General features: G+C 37.1%; 1 protein-coding gene across 1 annotated transcript; it reads left to right on the top strand.

Annotated features, from left to right (window-relative positions):
- The first annotated feature begins 3030 nt into the window (after positions 1-3030).
- On the top strand, positions 3031-21887 carry LOC753802 (AFG1-like ATPase). Its single transcript, XM_030995550.1, has 11 exons — positions 3031-3152; positions 5122-5372; positions 7473-7632; positions 10391-10521; positions 11317-11475; positions 12815-12869; positions 13723-13824; positions 15594-15694; positions 17461-17601; positions 18788-18904; positions 19459-21887. The coding sequence occupies exons 1-11, from the start codon at positions 3074-3076 to the stop codon at positions 19639-19641; spliced, it is 1479 nt and encodes a 492-aa protein (XP_030851410.1). The 5' UTR covers positions 3031-3073; the 3' UTR covers positions 19642-21887.
- The last annotated feature ends 1243 nt before the right edge of the window (positions 21888-23130 follow it).

Below are 23130 nucleotides of genomic sequence, written 5' to 3'. Positions count from 1 at the left end.
AAAGCCAAGCCCAATTAATCAAAATAGATGAATTAATGTACTTTTAAAGATTTGTATTATACTCTTTTCACAGATGTTGAAGTTTCCTGATTTTACTCTCCATAAGATAATTAAAACACAATTCTGTTCCCTTACCCTTCAATAGCCACTTCATATCTGGAGGAAAAGGAATGTTAGAGTGCCAAAGTTGTTGTGTTTTTTTGTGTTTTTTTTAAATAATTTTTTTTATATCATTTTTCTAAGCAATAATACAAATACTTGCAATATCAAACGTCAGCAATGTTATGAAAAGAATACGTTCTTTTCTATTTTTTTTTTTAATGTACATGCATTTTTACAATTTCCTCTTTTACTTCTTTTCTTCATGTTTCTCCTCTCCGTTTTTCTGCCTTCATGTTATATTCTGTTTTCTTATTTTTGCTACCATAGCAATCTTACCATATTAACTATACATATTTCAATATTGACGAATCAATTGTAACTGTATTTTATGTTTGAAATATGCAATGAGTCTTTTAATTGTACATATGACTAATTCAGCCATTGCGTTACGACATATGTTTTTAATAAACCTTGAATTGATCGATTGATTGTTGGGTTAATGTTCAGTTTATAATATAATTAACATTATTACTTCAACGATTTGATTAACAGGACTGATCCATAAGCAAATTGTAAGTGACCTAGTAAAATATAGTACTAGTAAAATTAAAGGAGGAACAAGACGGAAATGGAATTGTGAGATTGCATTTTAGAGCCAGGGTATATTTAAGTAACGGTATCGGTAAACTGAGAAATATAATTGCATAGTTATCATTACTAATACATGTTTAATTTAGATTTCGAAGTGAACTGATTACTAATCACGCCTATCTATTCAGTCTTATAAGAAAATAAAACATACTTTGCAAAATATGAAGTAATATTTTTCAATGTAGAGACCGACAAAGCAAATTGGAGGGCGTATAAAGCAACTACCCCCATTATATGCATGCGATCAATCTGAATGGGTATAATACTGATTAATTTATAGATATACTATACTGATGAGCCTAACGTAAGATAAAGAACTTTGTAAATCGGATACTCACGTTCGAGAAGAAACAGACATCTGAAGGGTGAATTGTAGTATTAATCGTCGCAATCCCCCTGTTCTTAACCAACTGCACACAACTGTGTTGCTATTCTAACAGAAAAGCTAATGATTTTAGTTGTAATACACATTATTCGCATAAATCCCTTATCATACAAAAACTAGAGCGAAGTGACCGAACGAAACAATTGATTAGTTCCAGTTTGTGATTTTTGACACTTTTAAACGGATGTGGCAACGGAAACAAGCAGTGAAGTACAGTGGAGAGAAAGCCTACAACATATCGCAATGAATAATTTGGGGGGAACGGGGAGGGTATTACAAATTAAAAATTAAATGATTGATATAATAATATGAGGGCAATATTGAGTTATTAAGTTGGTATTGAGTTGAAGTAGAAGGAAAGGTGGAAAATTAGTCATTAAATAAGAATGGGGAACATGCGCACGGCGTATGACAAAATATGTGTAATTCCGTATATTAGGGACCCACTTTGCGACATTTTTAGTGTCCATGTTACATAAGGAACTCACACGTATTTGTGGCTCTGGGTAAAGACTTAAATAATGGAGTGAGATGGTAAAGTGATTTCCAAGCATAATATTTCATCCTCATACCTAGAATCACTTAACAATCATACTCAACTATTTAAATCTTTACTCAGAGCCACACATACGTGTAGGTTCCTTATGTAACAGGAACACCAATAATGTCCCAAAGTGGGTCACTAATTTTTGAATTATATACCCATGGGCCTATATCAAGAAGAATACGGAAGAACATGCTATGGGAACTCTTAAAGTTAAAAAGGGGTAGCTTTCTCAAAAAGAAAATAATGCTAATTAGTTGGAAACTACGAGGACATGCAGTGACTAAGAGAAGGGGGAAAAAGAGAAAAAAGAAAAAAAAGAAAAAGGATGTGGGGGTTTATTTAGTTCATGCATGCCTAGTACTTTAAGGCTCGAGAGATTCTACTAATTTGCATTAAGAAGAAAGGGGCACATTAATTTATTGATACATTCCCTGTATATAATTAAGTGGGCATACACCGTTTTATATACTATACCAGTGATTAGGTGTGCAACTGCCCCAATGTAACCCAGGAGCGAAGCCTTGGTCAAGGTAATTGTTCTAAACTTCGTAGGAAGTACTTCAGTGATATGATAAGCTTTAGTGTCAAGCTCAATCGAGAAGTTTAATCATGGTGTCATAAAAGTGCTCTTTAACATGGACAGTTCCATGGGCAGTTCTAGGACATTTTAATGGGGGGGGGGGGGGGGGGAGGGACAAGTGCGGCGCCAGGGTTTTTCGTCGGGGGCAGGGAGTAAACTACACATCGATATTTTGAGTCACCCAGTGTAACTTTAAGATCGCCTTTTGGGGCAAATCATGGGAGCCATTTCCCTCCTCCCCCCCCCCCCGAAACGCCGCCATTGACTTTATTATGACACCCCGACCAATACAAGTAATAGATACAATACCGATGGCGGGTCCAGGGCAGGCACGTAGTCACGGGGGGAGGGGCACGGGGGGACGTGCCCCCTCCCCCCAACAAACAAAAAATAAATAATAATAAATAAATAAATAAATAAAATAAAATAAATAAATTAATTAATTTTAAAAAATCCAAGATCGGTTGAACTTTTTTTAGACCCCCCCCCTTTTTTTTTTTTTACCTCGATCGATTACATGTAAAGTATGTGCCCCACCCCAAACATCATACTTTGGCTACGTGCCTGTTCCAGGGCTCTTTAAAAGCCAGAGTAACTGACCCCCGTAACTGACCTAGGCGTAAATATTCTAAAAAAGAATGAAACGCCGATAATACCAAACAACAACAACCCCACCCTGCCCCAGAACTATGAAATACGTTTCTGTGCCCTGTCCTGCGGGCGGCACAGTCATGTACCTACGCTATACTGCATCACAAAGTTCATTGACCCCGTAACCAAATACTGTGACGTAACTCCTGTGGCGAAGATGTCATTTGTTTCGTACTGCGTCCTAAGAAGGACCCGGCAAATCGTTATTAACGCTAGCCTACAAAGACATTTGGATTGTAAGTACAATTTTTTTAATGTTAGGATATTTATATAACGGACTGCAAGCTTTTTGTGGAGGCATATTCATTATTAGCTGAGTTTTTAATGTGAACTAAGAGGATACTTATCAGGAAAGTCACAGTACGTTGCCCCACATATTGAATATTATGTAGGGTAGTCGTTAAAGGTATTGTGGCGGACACGGTTCGCCACCTTGGCTTGACACGGAGTATTTGTCAGGATGCCCGTGTCTGGCCTGGCGCTCCCCGTCGTTCGTTTGGACAAAATATATGCCCGTAGCTTGATGGCTGGAGTTCTTTCACTGCTCACGTCACAGGGCGTATTAACAATCATGCATCCGTTGACTGCAATCGGTCACCCAAGTCGTTGTGCACAGCAACAGTCAATTGAACATCCTTCGAGCAATCAATCACCAATCAGTCACCATGCTTTGTCAACTCCTGTCACTGATTCTCGATCTCGATTATCTAACTACGGTTTCACTGTCTAAGAAATCAGGCCAGTCATGAGTTGCATGTTAAATTCCTTTAATGCGAACCAACCAACATTCAGGGTAAACTCGAACAACACAAGAACAAGTGTAGACTAGATGTAAGACTCAACTAAAGACTAAGACCAGCGCCAACTATAAGTCCAGCCTCGGTGAGGCTGGCCTGTATCGGATACAGTGCAGTGGAAAGTCCTAATGACACAATCCTGCCCCGTACTAATAATTTCCCTATAAATAACCGTATAAAAGAACAATTATGTCCTCGTTAGTAAAACAACACTTCAACCCAACATTTCTGCTAATCCCATAAAATCTTCACATATAATCTTCAGTATAACCCCTTATTCCTGATTAGATAACTACTATACAAACAATATCCCCAAAAGAAACATGATAATTGCACCAACATGATTGTTATATGTAATTTATGCTCATTTTCCTTCAGTTTGGTAATTGCTAAATCAACGATGTACCATATTGCTAAAGCGCATGCGCGTACAACAGAAAATGCTTAACCCTGATTTGTTACAGTATTGCAAAGTTTTGGGAAATTTTGAAAAATAAGTTGATAGTGATTCTTTACAATTTGATATATTTGGATGCCCCTGTGGATGTATTAAAAACACTAGAATCTTTAGCCTCTGAAACACTTCTGCTTTCGAGAAAAGTTGAATATAAAGATTTACCGGTGCTCCCGGTAAAAATGTTATTAAATTTCAAATAGCTTCTACGGCCGTACAATGGTAGCTGCGACCATGAAAATCTCAGAATATGTAGTTGTGATATATAATTTTGGAACGGGAATAGTTATTCGGTCAATTTTAGTCAAGAAACATTGTTTTATAGCTCAATTAATATACTGACCTTGAGAGGGAGCTATAGGCCTACAACATAAAGAGTTTATTATTTACAATTTCATAATTTTAGAGTCGATTTCGACCGCGACAATGAACAATGAATATTGTAGGATCTCATATGCTTCCAATATGTTCATTTAAACCAAATTCATGATCCCATACCAAAACTTTGTATTACCTTTAAGAAAGTTTAACAAAGCTGAAGGGTAATGTGGAGGTGGAAATGGATCGGTTCTGGTGTGAAACGTGCAAGTTAAAAGTAAAAACCTGTGGTCGAAATGTATATCGACCTTTAAGAGCTCGATTCGCATTAGATTAGGAAAAGATATTTGATCTATTGCATGTACAATGTAGACCCTATAATTTAATATAATTCAATGGTGAATACTGAATGGGGTTAATATAATTAAGTAATTTATATTTCATTTGTATCTTTAAAACTCCACTATCCAAATTGATCTAGATAGACCCAGCATATTATTGAGTTGTCAGCAAATTTCTGCCGAAGTTATTTCTCTTATCCATCTATTCATCCAATCTTTAAACAGTAGGCCTATAATTATTTTTAATGTGCACAAGATATATTTTGTGTTAACCTCGTTTCCTTTGAATAAAAAGATCATCCACAAAGAGACCACCTAAAGTGCACATGGAATGCCTCTCAACTCGTCACAAGGCACCAACACACACAGGCACTCTCGTCATTAGACGATGGGGGCAGCAGGGGTCCGCTCGATCGTTATAACAGCCTGATTGAACGTGGAGCATTGAAAAACGATGATCACCAGAGGGAGGTGGTAACCCGGTTACAACAACTGCATGATACTGTTAGTGGCTACCAGCCAGAAGAGCTTGGGTTCTTTGAGAAGGTAAGCTTATGGACATGTATCTAAATGGATCAGCAGAAGAAAAAAAACATAAATTGGATTGTTGAGCAATTTAACACTCGAAAGCTGATGGCAGCACTTCGCTGTCCACGTTTTTAACAGCACATCATTGTATATGTATATATCTTGCACCTAGATTGATTCCTACACACGTATTGAACATGGCACACACCACTCTGCAGTGCGTAATCTTTGTTGCATGAATTAGCATTTAACGAGGAAGAAGAAGAAGAAGGAGCTCTGGGTTTTTTATGCCTCCGCCACCGAAGGTGGTGCCGGAGGCATCATGTTTTCGGGTTGTCCGTCCGTACGTCCGTCCGTACGTCCGTCCCGTTTGACCGTTATCACAATATCTCAAGAACCATTTAAGATTTAAACTTAAGACTCGGGAATAGTATTTATCACCATAGGAAGACGATCTGATTAGATTTTGGAGTACGTAGGTCAAAGGTCACAGGTCACAGAGGTCAACTTATGAAATTCCTTGTATTGAGTTTGTTAGCGCGATATCTCAAGAACCATTTGAGATTTAAACTTCAAACTTAAGGATAGTATGTATCACCATAGGAAGACGATCTGATTAGATTTTGGAGCACGTAGGTCAAAGGTCAAGGGTCACAGAGGTCAACTTATGAAATTCCATACATTGAGATTGTTATCATAATATCTCAAGAACCACTGGAGATTTAAACTTCAAACTTAATGATAGTGTGTATCACCATAGGAAGACAATCTGATTAGATTTTGGAGCACGTAGGTCAAAGGTCAAGGGTCACAGAGGTCAACTTATGAAATTCCATACATTGAGATCGTTATTGCGATATCTCAAGAACCACGGGAGAATTTTCACTTCAAACTTAATGATAGTATGTATCACCATATCATAATATCTCAAGAACCACTGGAGATTTAAACTTCAAACTTAATGATAGTGTGTATCACCATAGGAAGACAATCTGATTAGATTTTGGAGCACGTAGGTCAAAGGTCAAGGGTCACAGAGGTCAACTTATGAAATTCCATACATTGAGATTGTTATCATGATATCTCAAGAACCACTGGAGATTTAAACTCCAAACTTGTTTAAATTGCTCTATGGCGGAGGCATCATTTTCGACTGTGCGCAGTCAAAATTCCATCTAGTTTAAAAACTGAAATACACAAGAATTGTCATGAGGAAATCTCAAATTAACTTAGAGTACATGTATTATATCTAAAAGGGCTCGTGTAAGCAAATCAGGTTTAATAGGGTCAATGAATACATGTAGGTGTTAAATGCTGGATCGTAAGCAAGAACTACAAAATTTTCATTACATTTATTTTGTTAGCCCATAAGTTATCTTTTTATAAGCCCATAAGTTACCTTTTTATAAGGTACGAATTTAGAACAGGAACTTAAAGAATGCTTAACATGAATTTGAAGAAACAAATGGAAGAGGTGAAATGAGGGATCTATATATGCCACTGACATGATTGATTTTATCAAATGAACATTGAACCCATTGACTACTGACTAAATCTCATCACCCTATTTAGCTACAGCGACCACCCAGTTTCAGAAGAGAACATGTTGATTTAAATTTATCCCATTTCAATATATAATATTATTTAATATATATTTTTCCATTGGGTTTACAAACTACTAAACATACCCCACAACATTAAATAGTTTGTTTTAGCAACAGATAAAAACCATATGAAATAGGCCTAATTTAAAACACATTTTTATCATTGAGATATATCTTATGTGAACCCAATCACCCTTCAACAAGGATTTCTTTCATTACCTTGACCTGTTTTGCTACACTTACTGCAAGTTATTTATAAATACTTATTACAGTTGTGTATTCTGAAAACTTCCTTGTTATTCATGTTTTGTCTTTCCTTGTTTCCAGGAACCCAAAGACCTCTTCATTCCTCACAGCTCCTAGCGAAGAGTTATAAACCTGACCTAAAGTCTGTACCTGTATGGCAGTGTAGGAACAGGAAAGACCATGCTGATAGACCTTTTCTATTGATTTCATGTCCTTATGTTGAAAAGAACCTTAAACAGCAATACTGTTTACCTCTCATTTCACACAGGTCCTAGGGAAGAGGCCTAGACCAGCGCCCGCAGGTCTGTACCTGTATGGCAGTGTAGGAACGGGGAAGACCATGCTGATGGACTTGTTCTATGAAGACGTGGCTGTAGCTCAGAAGTTGAGGATCCATTTCAATTCATTCATGTTGGATGTTCATAAAAGTAAGTGGCATAATATAGTATTAATGACTGCTTTGAGAGAAATAGTTGTTTTTATACGCTCAAGGGAAGGTTAGAATTGTGCTATTACCCGAGGCGTGAAAAAAATAGTTTGCTTTTTTCAAATAGGAATAATTATACAGGAAAGGGCCATGTTTTCACAGCGTTTCTCAAAGATGTAAAAAATGATGCTCTTTGTATCAGATTAGCTTTGTAGTCAAAATTTGGCCAATAAAGACTGCTACTACTACTATTAAGTAATCTGTTCTGCTCTGAATGCGAATGTACTTCTTTTCCACAAAGATAGAGTATTTTTTTTTAATCGTCTGCTCAAGAAGCCCCCAAAATGGTTGTTTAGAACCCATTTTCAACTGTGTTCATAGATACACCTTTGAATATACAGTGACACAACAGGGTTTGAATAATTTGTCACGTAATGAATGTAAAATTCTAATGACGTCCTCTGTCTCGACTACCTCATTAAATCTGTTCAAAAATTGAGATAGTGATGGGCCGCTGCTGTGTTTATTACACATGTGAATCATTAAAAAAGTGTAATATCCGGCAGTCTGGTACTTATTCAGTTTTACGATTCGCTACTAAATCATTTTTATGGTTTTAACCATAGATTTGAAATTGGGACTGACAGTATGTTACTGTTTGTTTTATTGCAAGTTTACATTCACGTGCTGCTTTAATAACAGATAAAATATAAAGTGATTTCAGACCCTTTATTGCTTGTTTACAGTGTTAGCCCTTAAACAAATTATAGGTTTAGCCTTGCAATATCAAATGCATCCATTTTATTGAGTAGATTTATGGAACCCACTAAACTAAATATAACAGTATTCTGCTCACAATGAGACATTTAAAGTAGCAGAATAAGAGAATTCAGAAGTAAAAACGCATCAATCACATGTAACAAACACATGTATTCCATTGTTCATAATAGTAATAATAACAATACCAGTTTCTTATATATATTATTCGTTCGTTCGTTCGTGTCTCCTTAGATCAAGATAGTAATGTAAAGTTCCTTAACTTAGAAGTAAATTAAATTAAATTAAGTTCTTCCATCGCTCGATTGCTGCAATGGCCGTTTCATTAACAAGGGACAGGTCTTCATCTGTGCAACCCGTTCCGCCGCACTGCAAGAGGTGGTCCATCGTCTGAGTCTCTCCGCAGTCGCAGAGAGTATCTCCTTCATGGGCATAGCCCCATCTTGCCATATTGACCTTACACCGTCCCATTCTCGTCCGCATTCGATTTAGGCATTGCCACTCCGGCCACTTCAGGTTAAGACCTTTGATGAGTACGGGCTTGACTGATGGTGGAGGATTCTGTTCAGGTGGTGGGACAGAATCGAGGAAGCTGTGTCGGGATATAAGTCGTTTGTGGGGTTGTAAGTATCCGTGTAGCATGTGTCTGTCATCTGTCGCCTGCTTCATCCGTTCCTTTAGGCAGGTGTTAGTGCGCCTTTGGTTAGGAGATCCAATGCCAGCGAGGTGATATATCTCCTCAACTTTTGTTGGTTTCAGACATCCTGTTATCTTTCGATATGTGTTATTGAGTGTGGTGTCAAGCTTCTTCACATGGGCTGATCTGCTCCAAACTGGGCAAGCATATTCTGCGGATGACATGCATAGAGCAACAGCTGCACTTTGTACAGTTTTGGGGTCAGCGCCATAGTGTGAAGATACTAGCTTCCCGATGATGGCATTTCGAGATTCTACTTTGCCTATTGTCTTCTCGATATGTTTCTTGAAGGATAAAGTGCGGTCAAGTTTTACACCTAAATACACTGGATGCTCGCAGTGGTTAAGTTGCACATTGTTCCACTTTAGCTTCAGTTCTCTCTTTGCCTCCCTGTTCTTCAAGTGGAAAACACACACCTGAGTCTTGGATGGGTTTGCCCGTAGGTAGTTTGCTCTGTAGTACTCCGAAAGGCTTGCGAGCGCTGTGTTGAGATGGAGTTCAACAGCTTCGAAGGTACTATGCTGGGCTGTGATGCAGGTGTCATCTGCATAGATGAAGTTTCGAGTGTTCTCTGTTGAAGGGATGTCAGCAGTGTATATGTTGTAGAGTGTTGGCGCCAGGACGCCACCCTGGGGGAGACCGTTTTTCTGTTTCCGCCATCTGCTCTTCTGCCCATCCAGTTCGACAAAGAAGCGTCTGTTCTGCATCATCTTCTGAATGAATCTGGTGAGTTTGAGGTCATTTGTGATGTCATGAAGTTTTGTCTGTAGCCTTCGGTGATTGACAGTGTCATAAGCCGCAGATAAATCCACAAATACTGCACCTGTGATGAGGTTGTTCTGAAAACTGTCTTCGATGTGTTGGGTCAGGTTGAGAAGTTGTCCCGTGGTGGATTTTCCTGGTCGGAAACCTGCCTGCTCACAGTTCAGTTGGATATTATTAACTGACCAAAACGCTCTAAGTACTATTATTATCCCGGTCACTGGTATACATGTACTACATGTGTTATTATGCACATTATAGAACACGTTCTCCATTTCCTGTTGAGCATTTTGGTACGCACCTTCTAATCCAATTAACTTGTAGGTGGGGAGGAGCAATGTAGGTACAATGCCTTGCTCAATGACATAAGTCCCATGCCTTAGCTCAAATTCATGACCTTTGGATTTCCAGTCAGAATAGTAGATGAATCCAGTGACTGGGATAACTGTACCGTGTTAATGGTAAAGCGCTTAATAACAAACAGCAATCAATCAAGAATGAATATTCTCCTTTTTTTTGTCAGGAATTCATGAGATCAAGAAACAGATGCCTAAGGATAGGGACAGCACCAAACCTCAGGCATTCGATCCCATCTCACCAGTAGCTGAGGAGATCAGCAAAGAGACATGGATGCTGTGCTTTGATGAGTTCCAGGTGAGAGAAGGGGTACCAATTTCTTTTGGTCAGGGCAGCAACACAGATTGTCATATTGCCTGTTTCCACACTGTAAATGTGTTCCAGTTGACTGATAGTAAATATTCAACAACAAAAACTTTTATTCAAAAAACCTTTCTAGAACAAACTGTAATATAATGAATTGGTATAAAAATGATAACCCTGGTAACCGCACCCAACAACTACTCCTTTAAATTTACTCTAAATACCCTGAAACAACTGCCTGTGAGATGATTTTGTTAGGTGGTATTTGTCTAGAGCAGAGGGAAAGGGGGGGGGGGTAGTCCTAGGGGTAGTTGACCACTATTACTCCACCCTGGACAGCTGTCAACGTAGCTTTTTGGGTGCAACAAATTCAAGATTCAAGATTCAAGAAAGGAATGGTGTTACTTGCATCTAATCAATAAGTAATCATAGAAGTGTTTTTACATGTATGCAAGAAATGTTGGCGCACTACTTTTGGATATCCCAGTATGTCTATTTCACATCGGTTTATATCCTTTGACAAAATTTGTGCAAAATTGAAAGGACTTTCATTTACATGACATAGAGCAGTTGTTTATTTTTCTCAACTCTCTAAGTTTTAATGACTTTTTAAGTATACTTTTAAAAATGTGCACATCTGCATTAGAAAAGCAATCAAAGTCCCTAATGGAATATAAGGTATGACATCATCTTGTTCTTTTTTTTTAAATTGTTGTTTTGTTGCTACCACAGAATATTTCAGTAATTGCAATAAAATTTTCTTTCTCTTTCTGTATCTCATTCTTGAAGGTGACCGACATAGCTGACGCAATGATACTCAAGCGTCTCTTCATACAGCTCTTCAATAACGGTGTGGTTGTCGTGGCAACATCCAACAGGCATCCGGACGACCTCTACAAGAATGGTCTTCAACGAAGCAACTTTGTCCCTTTCATACCGATATTAAAGGTAAGGTATTACAGTATTTTTTTTTTTGAAATATATTTTTATGCCTCCGTTACGAAGTAGCCGGAGGCATTATGTTTTCGGGTTGTACGTCCGTCCGTACGTCCCGTTCTCGTGATCGCGTTATCTCAAGAACCAACTGATGGATTCCTACCAAACTTTGGTCATGTATGTAACTTGCAGAGCCAACGAACTGAATAGATTTTGGGGTCACAAGGTCAAAGGTCAAAGGTCACAGGGCTCATTATGTATGCAAAAATAGCTTGTGATCGCGTTATCTCAAGAACCGATTGATGGATTCCTGCCAAACTTAGGTTATGTATGTATCTTGCAGAGCCAATGAATTGATTAGATTTTGGGGTCAAGGTCAAAGGTCATGGGGCTCATTATGTATGCAAAAATAGCTTGTGATTGCATTATCATTAGAACCGATGGATGGATTACCATCAAACTCTAGACATGCATATATATGTAATTTGCATTTGAGGTCATGAGTTCAAAGATCAAAGAGTCATATGAGAAATAGCTTGTATAATCACAATATTCGGAGAACCTGTTATGGATTACAACCAAACTTGAATTTGAAATATTTCTTCCGTTTTGGCATCACTTTCGACTGCGCGCAGTCGAAGTTCCATCTAGTTCTCTTTTAGTCGGAAGTGTATGTGTATGAGGGGGGAGGGGGGGGGGGGGGCTAAACCAATGTTCTTGTAAAGTCACCTTATATTTGGGCGAGAAAATCGCTTTGTATAAAGCTATATCTTATTTAGTATATTCTGATGACAAAATGATATATAATTTATGTCATAAAGTGTAGCATAGAAAGTTGGGATGCAGGCAAGAAACAACAGCCCCCCTCCCCCTCCCCCCTCTTTCTCGTGAAATTGTATCATTAGGCCTATACTAGTGGCACATTGATGCTGGCACAATGTATTAATGCTCTTGCAGTAGTTCTGTCTGTGTTTAAATGCAATGCCTGTCCCATTTGCAAAATAAATTCTGACTATTCTGTTTAACTATTCTGTTTGACTATTCTGTTTGACTATTCTGTTTGACTCTTCTGTTTGACTATTCTGTTTGACTATTATAATTTTGAAATACATGGGGAAAAACCATACCAAATTTGATGAGAAACAGCATTGTATGGGATAGTGAGAGTGGTATTGAATACATCTGCTTCTGATTTATATGTAGTTATATTTGTCTTCTAAGGCATATTTGAATTTTGTTTACAGATATAATTGGGTATCATTTTAATGAGCATAGCAAGTTCTGGAGTAGCTGTATTGGCATGATAGATAGTGGGTTTATAATTATGGTTTTTCTTTTCTTGTTCTTATAGAATCACTGTGATGTTTTAAATCTAGACTCTGGAATAGACTACAGAAAATTATCTGGTAAGTCCTCGTCTTCCCGTGATTTGATAAAAAGCAGGTAGACATATGTAAAGTCCTTGTTAGGTAGCGAGTTGGTTCAGTCAGTTTAACTTCTGCCTGTTGAACCAAAGATCGTAGGTTTGAATCTAACCCAGGCGGATGACTGAATCCTGCGTTGTGTGTTAATGTGCCCCTCCCCTGTTTCATAGATGCAGGCTATGTAACAGTGGAAACACTCCGTCCCTCGGATAGGATGGTAAATGGAGGCCCTGTGTAGAGAAGAGTCACCTCCTTTGCACATTCGGTACCCACTGCACTATTGATATAAGAGTAGGGGGAATCCCCGTTGTAATGGTCCACCTGCACACCTACAATCAGTTATACCAGGAGGAGGGGAGGGGGACACCATTGCATTATGATGTTTGCATAGAGTAATGAAGCTTATCTCAGAGCATGCATTTGAATACATTTAAAGGATAAAAATAAAAAGATAGTTACAAAAATAAAAATGGTTATAGAATTGGCATTTATTGAGGTCTTTTTGTAGAAAACTTTCATTAGTGTATTTCTCTCTTTCTCTCCTTCTCTTTTTCCTTCTCTCTCTCTCTCTCTCTCTCTCTCTCTCTTTGTCTCCCTCTCTCTCTCTCCTCTCTCTCCCTCTTTCTCTCTCTCCATCTCTCTCTCTCTCTCTCTCTCTTTCCCTCCCCCTCTTTCTCCCTCTCTCCCTCTGTCTCTCTCTCTCTCTCTCCCTCTCTCTCCTTCTCTCTCTCCCCTTCTCTCCATCTCTCTCTATCTCTCTCTCTCTCTCTCCCCCCTCTCTCTCCATCTCTCTCTATCTCTCTCCCTCTCTCCCTCTCTCTCTCTCTCTCTCTAGGTCTTCCTGTGGATGGTCAGGTATACCTCAACCAATCAGAGTGCGATGCAGCCAATATATGTGAACAATTGTTTGCAAAGATGTGCACTAAACAAGGGAAAGGTAAACTTAATTTGGTTTGAGTTTGTGTCTTTTGTCTTGTCAAAATTGTCTAGCTCCCTGTCTGATTTTCTATCATCATCATCATCATCAATTACAATGTCTGTTACAGACATCAGCAATCATAACCCTCCATTTCTGTCTATTATCTCCTATTCTTAAAAGCTGGTATTGCTGAATTCACTTTTGGTTGTCCATTTGTCCAGGCTTTGCAAATATGTGAGTCATTGCGTTCCCCTCCTTCTCTTTACAGCAATCTTCCCTGTTAATGTTTTTTCCAAGATTATCCTTTCTGTATAATTATGTGAGCAACAAATTGAAATAATTTGCCTCTTTCTTATTATGTTGATGAATGATGGTTTTCCTCTGGCTTTCTTAACACTTCTTCATGTGTTATCTTTTCTGTCCATGATATATTCAAGGTTCAAGATTTATTTTATTCAATATTCGCAACCTTCATGGTTGAATTGTTACTGAATTTACATATTTAAAAAACATTTCAAAGCTACAAACAGATGGTACAAAAATATATCCTAGTAAAATACAATGACCGAAAAAAGTGTACAAAAATTGCAAATCTAAAATAACGTTAGAAGTTAACCTAGAAATGGGAAACCATTTAAATATCATTGAAATGGAAACCAGTTGAAAGTAATTTAGAAAATCCAAAATCAAAGAAATATATTCATAATCTTTCTCAAGAACCAGGTCTCTGTAGCCACAAATCTTCTTTCAAGCTCTTTGTTTATTGTCCAACACTTGCACCCGTAGAGATGAACCAAGTTCACTAACTTGATATGTGACTTGAATACACAGGTTTTTATTTCATAGTTGTGGCTGCAGCGAGGTCGATAACAAATCAAAAGTCTGAACAAAGGCTTCTACGGGAATTCATAGCTTTAATTGGAGTAATCATTTTGTTCCAATTCATTCCTTGAAAACTGTGGATAAATCACAGATAAAGAATCATAAATACAAGTACATCATAGCATCAGCAATATAGCAATAACACAGTCTCTTTGAGAAACTCATAAAATAATGTACATTTTGTCATGATCTTTATAACCTATTAAAGTAAACCCAAGTTCCTATTCTAGTCCATCTGCATTATGGCTTTACATAAATACAAACTCACAATACAAGTGCCACAACTAGACTTCACTATAGCTTGTTTAAACAATTAACTAGACAATAATAAATTCCAAATCTCTACTTAGTGCTTCAGCACTCTCATAATATATCTTCAAATTATTAGCAGTATCTTTACTGTCATTGTTAAAGTAAAATGTACATACATGATATTAACATGGGCTTGTATGTCTTACATTACATTACATCAACATCTCTCAGTGTGAATTTCAAAACACACACACTAATTTACACTTTATGTTTCGACAATTCATAGAAATACATTCAATATATAACAAAACTAACCTCTTTGCCTGACATAATGACAACCTTATGACTGAAATCTCCTTGATGCTCTGGCAAAAAGGGGATTCTTGGACCTCAACACAACCATGTTAATGTAGCCTTCTGAGTGTTTGATATCAAGTGAATATCAATAGATGGTGCTATATTAGGCACCTTGCCTGAGGAAGTGATATTACAAATATATAAGTATTCATGTCATGCATCAATAGTACAAGAAACAAATGACTTGGGTGATAAAGTAATTTCAAGTGCAACTGTCACAACAATATGATGTTCTTATTTTTCATTAATAATTTCATCAACATGCTGATATATTTGCCTCTATCCATCCATGACAGAAGTGACAGAGAGGACATTGAGAATACTTGGCCGAGATGTGAGGATACCAAGGGCATGTGGAAGGATAGCTAGCTTTACTTTTGATGATCTTTGTTTGAAGGTTAGTGATGATGGTGAATCTTAAGGATTGTTCAGATATGGTGCAATAAATAGCCCCCTCCCCCCCCCAAAAAAAAATAGATAAATAAATTTTTAAAAACTAGCTAAAAATTATTGCCCTTTTTTTTCTCCACGTAAAATGAATGGCCACTGCGCGCAACAAAGATCGTGCGTGTATTCACTGGGCTCTGCATTATAAGATACAGAAAATGTGAAGTGTAATAGACTTTACATCATCATTTAAAAAACTGCTGTGATTTTGCTGCATCACACCTGAACGTGTCTTTGGTTTATTGAACACTAAAAGCTTTTTGTTGCAATGCTTAGCTATGTTTCACTAGAACCTATTTGTTATCCTCTTCTACTCACAGTAGATGATATAATATTATATAACAACACATTTCGCTTTCTTCAAATTTCTTATGAAGTAGGTTTTATTTTTTTAAATCTAAAAAGCATAATGACATAGCATTGTTCTATGCATGCTTTTTCTATTACATTATGAGTGAAAAGGGGATGTCTTTCTTCTTTAGTGTCAAAGAGAAGTTTATAACCTAGTGGTTGTCAAGTTCATAGTGTTTTCTTATTCTAAACTGTTGATAATTTTCTTGAATTCATTCTGAAGATATATGTCTAATAAAGATGAATTAGAGGTGACTGTTATCAGTGGACATCTCACTCATACATGCTTAATATCAATTTTATAAGATGAAGTTGAGTTCTGGTCATGCGATTGCATTGTGAAAGAAACGGTGTGGAATCGACCAGAAAAGGTTGATCATCTAGCACACGCCTTCTCAACTGGCGGCGCGCGCGCCACTTGTGGCGCTTGCAGTCAGTCAGAGTGGCACGCGGCTGTTCCAATATATATATATATATATATATATATATATATATACATGTATATATAAAAAAACTAAAATTTAAGTAAGAAAAATTAAAAAATTATGTTTTTAAATAATAAAACTCAGCAAAATCAAAAAGTCGCAATCGAAGTTGAGCCCAAAATTTAAGCAAGCCATTTTGTTTGTTTGATTTTCACTTCATTTTGACATTTTCCGTGTTTATTGCACCAAAATAACTACATTATAAATTAACTTCCAGTGTAGATTTTAGCCAGGAATTTTATTAATTATTTCACATCAATTTTTATGGAACAAAAAGGTGTTAAAAATGCCACATCTGGGCCTTAAAAAAAGCCCTAAAATCCACTAGCTTCCGGGAGCTTAGCCCCCTGGACCCCACCCGGTATCGGCTCGGTCTCTACGCTCCCTCGCAACACAGTCACCAAACATACAGGTTGGCACTTCAACCTCAATAAATTTTTGTTTTGGCGCTTCTAATAAACTAGTTGAGAAGGCCTGATCTAGCATATAAGAATTTGTGTGTATTGCAAGGTTCTGGAATCATCAAAATGATAAGAAATTTGGCCAAGTCTTGTTAAAGTTACAAACACTGTACACAGAAAGATGTATATGGGACTACACAAACACGTGGCGTAAAAATCCTACCCCCGAGTTTTACGATATTACATGACATATTTAGAATATAAAGGCATTTGAAGAGTCATGCTTTTAAGGGAACATGTCTTATCTGATGTTCTTCCACACTTGCATAATAAGAATGATAATGCTCACAATTTATTTTTCACCTCTTCCCAGAACTCAACCTTCTCTTTAACATACATTCAGATAAATCATTAGCATAAATGTTACTTTTATGAAGGTAATATATATCCTGTCAATTCATGTATGTATTGTATTACAGGCATTGGGAGCTGGGGACTACCTTGCCATTGGTCATAACTTTGATATAGTGTTTGTACACAACATACCTCAGATGTCACTCAGATCAAAGTCAGCAGCCAGACGATTCATCACGATGATTGATAACTTCTATGATTTAAAGGTCAGTTGGATGTATCCTTCTTCATTTCAATTTGAGTTTACTCTTATGCCATTTTACATATTCTCTGCATCTGTCTTTCTCTAAGGCTAGCCTTCATTCTCTCTTTCTCTCTCTCTCTTTCTCTCTCTCTCTCTCTCTCTCTCTCTCTCCCCCTCTCTCTGTCAACCTCAGACACTTAAACATTAAAAACTCCCATTGTGCATTGCGCCATCTGTTGTTATAATTTGTTCAGTCTGATATTAATAGTAGTACCATAAGCTTTTATTGAAATTTACATTCTACATACATACATGTATCAATGAAAAGTTATTTTTGCTAAGAATGAAGCTGTCCCAGATATCTTTTGAAGTATTTACTACACAAGTTAAAGGTAATACCAAGTTTTGGTATTGGGTCATGAGTTTGGTTGAAATAAACATATTCAGAAGCATTTGCGATTTTAAAATATTCAATGATCGTTGTGGTGGTTAAAATTGAGTCTAAAGTGATGAAATTGTAAATAATAAACTCTTTATGTTGTATAGCTCCCTCTCAAGGCTGATAATACTTTAGCTTTAGAGAAAAAGTAACCAAAGTGTCAATGATCATGGCCTTAAAAGTGTATGTTTATACATGTTTTATAATAATAATAATAATAATAATATGACTTGTTTACCCAGAGTAGCTTCATCAGTATTAAATACGTTCTTCCTGAGGGCCCTACAATCATATCATTACCCCCCCCCCCCCCCCCCAGCTATAGCCAATCTTCCAAGATAAGGTGCTCAATCCAATCCAATCCAATCCAAAAGATATTTGATATAGCACCTTTTCCTTGCAGTTACAAGGCATTCAAAGAATGTTTTCCTACTGGGTACCTATTTAATACTAGGTGGAGAGTGGCAAATGAAGATTAATCTTTTGCCAAGGACATTTGTGCCAAAGCGGGACTCGAACCACAAACCATGTGATTCATTGTCATGTGATGTCTCCACTTGACCTGGGGCCCGTTTCACAAAGCCTTTTTTCAATGACAAATGACAAAAATCAGTGACAAATCTGCTGATAACCAATCAGAAGCAAGGATTTCAGTAGCTTATAACAAAAACTGTCATTTGTCACTGATGACAAGTTTTGTGAAACGTCCCCCCAGGACACCTCCATGAGTATGACACTGTATTAGTCTTGATCTCTATGTATATCATAGGTTAGACTGATCTGCAGTGCTGAGGTACCGGTGGAAGATCTCTTTGTAACGGGTGCCATGACACAAAAAGATATGGAAGACAACTTCATGCTCATGGACGACCTCAACATACAGAGGGTGAGTTTAGTTCCAAGTTAGACCTTGTAACCAGGACTAAGTGATTTTAGTGAGTGGGAGACTTGGTCCTGGATGCCATAGATCTTTAAACTTTAAGCCAAGACCAGTATTTGTGTTGTGAATGAGTAGAAGCCAATATCATATTCACAAACTTACAGTAAGACCTGTCTGTGGCTTAGATGGAGAAACCTATGTTTTTTGTTTTCTGTACTCTGTGCGGGATGAACATTGAATGTAACTCATTGCCATCATGTTTTAACCATGACATGAATGTTCAACATAAGTTGTATATACCCCATCCTAAGAGTATAACCTTAAAAAAGGGACATTTTGATTTGAAAAGAAATGGCTCCCACGATTTATGCCACAATCTATATTGTAAGAATACATCAGTTACCAATAGAACACTTTGCGTAGAATGCATGTACAATTCCAATGTTTAAGCGGATAAGGGTTTTGCTGCGTTTGGTTATTGCATGTGCATTATTTTAAAAACAAATTTTATTTCTTTTTTTTTCTCTCTCTCTCTCTCTCACCCTCTGTCGATGCTACAGGGGTCCGAGCTCTCTCAAGCAAGCATCTTCACCGGAGAGGAGGAGCTCTTCGCCTTCCAGAGGACCATCTCACGCCTCACCGAGATGCAGACGGAGGATTACTGGAGCATCTCGGAGGAGGAGAAACAGGAGAAACTCAAGAGGAGAAAGAAAACAAAAGAAGAAGAGAAGAAGGCCTTATGACGATAACAAGGCTATGAGATTTTATCTAGACATTTCTATTTTAATTACTTGATGGATTTATGAGATATTTTTAACCACCAAAGCTACTTAAACAGGCTGGACATTATAGGCTCATGAAAACCATCAGGGCATTTATTCTATGTAAACCAAAGGTGCTATAACACCCTTTTAATACAAGAACTCTAAATAAACCTGGCTTTTTGCAATACATCCACATACGTGATTTATGATTTAGTAGCCACTTTTAAACTCTTGGGCGGTATTCTAAGATTAATTTTTATCTCAGATAAAGTCCCAGTTTTTATCTCAATAAGATGAAATACTGTTACAGTTTTTCAATTGAACTAAGTATTATAAAAACTGTTTTATCTTAATCTCATCTCACTAAAACATGCCCATTTGTGATGCGCTAACCAACAAAAAAATGCTGTTAGATTTCACTCTCTTCATGTTCAACAAAAAGAGTCACGGTCTGCAGGTCTCTTGGGCAAGAGTGAAAATTCATAAATTTTTGCAATTTTTACTATGCGTGCCTGCCTCAAAGTGCAAATACTTTTTTGCTAAATTTTCTTCGAAAATGACTGAGGTAGTTTCAGAGGCTTTTCAAGTATGATAGTAGTCATCAAAACTCATTAAATATAACGTATTAACATTAATCATGTTGCATGAGACATGTAGTCTGCACTCAAATTTTTTTTTAAATGTTGTAACTAGCTGCATATTTTAAAACATATGTTATACTTACCATGCATCCTGGAGATAAAATAGCCCTTACCCTATTCTAACTTTTACGTTATCTTTCATGTAATACGTATGTTTTATCTTTCACATGAAATAAGATGGACATTAGCGTTTAAGTCGTGCATATCATGAGTATAGGCCTTACTGTAATGGGCACGCAAGAAGACATTAAGATAAAAAATGAAAGACAAAATCTGAGAAAACAGTGGTCTCAGAATACTGATTATATTATAAAGATAAAATAAAATATTTTAGAGGTAAAATAGGTCTCAGAATACCGCCCATGGATTTTCCTAAGCAGGAACATTATGAACACTTTTCAAACAAAGAACTGTCCAAATTTTTTACCCATTCTGTGATCTGAAATACCCCTCTGATGTTCCAGCCTCAGGAAATTTATTTTAAAAAGATTAATAACCTTTAATAAAACAATTTACAGTAAGCACTAGGCGCCTTAGATTGCAGAAAAAATGGCTTATATATTTTATATATTTCCTTGTGAAATATGACATTTCATCCCCTTCCGAACCCCACCCACTGTATACACTCTATGTATGGTTCTTCTATTAGATAGAGGATGCTAGTGTTTCGCAAGACCGCTCAATCGTAAAAATTGAAGTCCACTCTCTAATGGATAACACTCTATGCGGCTAAATAAAAAAATGGCGCACATTCTCTACGAGAACCCACAGTGCAGTGTCTTCGTCCCTAAAACTTTGACATGTTTTGTACAATAATAGCAAAAATAAGAATGATAATGATATTAATGACAAAGATTATAATCATAATGTTCATATTACATTCTTATTTATCTAGATTAACATCAGTATTGATAGTTTTCTTTGTGAGGTCCTGGCAACTATTATCACCCCAGCTTTATTTGTTATAATTGACCCTACCTGAATGTAAAAGCATTTCCACCCTTTGCAAATTGCTTTACGTGAGTTTACTTTACCCCTGTGAATCCAGGTCTAGACGGTTCACTTTTTATCAATATAAAATGTTTGAGACTATGATGTATGCAAAGGGCATTTTAATAAACCATCTGAAATCGTTTTGATTTTAATGTTTTTAAATGTATAATAATTGGCCTTACTGTTATGATGTTGATAAATGAATTTCAAAGAATCCCGCCCCCCCCCCCCTTCTCCCACTCAGTGTTATTTAGGGTACGTGTATGCATGTTCCCTCTTTTTGAAAGAACTCCCCTATCTCCGGTGTGAAAGTCAATGGCAAGTCGGTCTTGGTCACACAAAAAAGTACCCCTTTACCAGAGATTTTGGGAACACGTATGCGGTCCCTCCGACCCCGGAGTGGTTGGGGGGGGGGGGGGAAGAATATCTGCCATCCTGCCAAGAATTGTTATCGATGAGGCATCATATATATATATATGTATATGTATTGTTTGGAGCGTGAGAGTATACTATTAATACTATGTAAATTAAAACATGAACTCCTGCTTGTGATGCAAGTATGGTTAAAATTAAAACCTGATTTCAAAGTGATATTCATAGTGTATTACACACAGTTGTTGTGTCAGTGAAGTGTACTGTGTACCACGCGACATTAGACCTATACAGTAGGCTTGCGGGTGCACCATGTGAGAGAGAGGGAGGATTGAGGAGTACTAAAAAGGACTCTCAGTAATCTTTCTTGAGGGTTTGTAGTCCTGAAAAGGACTGTTGGTGTAGTCTTGAATAAGACTGTTTATTATCTTTTTTAGCTTATAGTTCTAAGGAGAACTATAGCGCATTACATGAGACCTTTTACAGTTTGAAAGATTTGAACTGAGCTGTAATGGGGGGAAATCCCTATTCTCAGATAAATATTTATAGATATAGACCGGTAGCGGTAAAATTGTGGTTCAAGGGTTTTGGGTGCAAAATATACATTCAATATTGTTTAAATATTGCCTTCAGAGGTTTAGATAGCAATAGTTCAACCTAAATTTGCTAAAAACCAGAAATATATGCCCAAATGTTCAATGTTGAAGTGCATTCACGATATTTATCCAGGCCGGATCGATATGATGATTTACCAAAAATATCAATAAGCAAGCAGTTTCCCAGCAAAGTTTGTATCATCACGTATTAGTCAAAACATATTCTTTCACATGATTGGTAATAAGAGCTTCGATTTCATGTTTTGAGAGAGGGTGCCTTTTCAAAACTTGTCTATTACCTTTAATCGAAGGAAACTCCCTATTCTGAGGCAAGGCTTCTAGAGTACTAGGTCACATCTTAAAATAGATTTGATCTATTAAATGAAAATCAGAAGCTGAGTGGAAACTGCTTGTATTACACAATTTACAGCTTACTGTCTTTAAGTGCATGTCATGCGATGTTCATTTCATCTTTAGTTTGATATTGTTACATGGGCAAGATGTTACTTTCACATCCTGTGTCAACACCTTCCTCACTTCAGTATCTGTGGGAGACACTTTCCCGGCATTTCTTCCTCTGTATACAAGTTCTGCTAATCATTCCTAGTTTAGAGAAAAAGGCAATGGGTAATTTTGGGTATGGAGAGGGCAGGCAGGGGGTTAACTCTGAACTCTTGTGCTTTACAGTGCGACCCGGAAAAAGCGGAAGCCGAGAATTATTGATGTTTTATCATAACTTAATCACAATTATAATTAATAAATGACACATATTATTTTGTAAAGCTTAGATCCTCCTCTTTCATTTGATGCAACTCATATGATGCATATTTCACGCATGAGTGATTAAAAGCAATTTGAAGGAAGAA

This window comes from Strongylocentrotus purpuratus, unplaced genomic scaffold, assembly GCF_000002235.5.
Source record: "Strongylocentrotus purpuratus isolate Spur 01 unplaced genomic scaffold, Spur_5.0 spur5_contig_853, whole genome shotgun sequence".
Lineage (NCBI taxonomy): Eukaryota > Metazoa > Echinodermata > Echinoidea > Camarodonta > Strongylocentrotidae > Strongylocentrotus > Strongylocentrotus purpuratus.
This window is presented reverse-complemented; position numbering and strand designations above follow the sequence as displayed.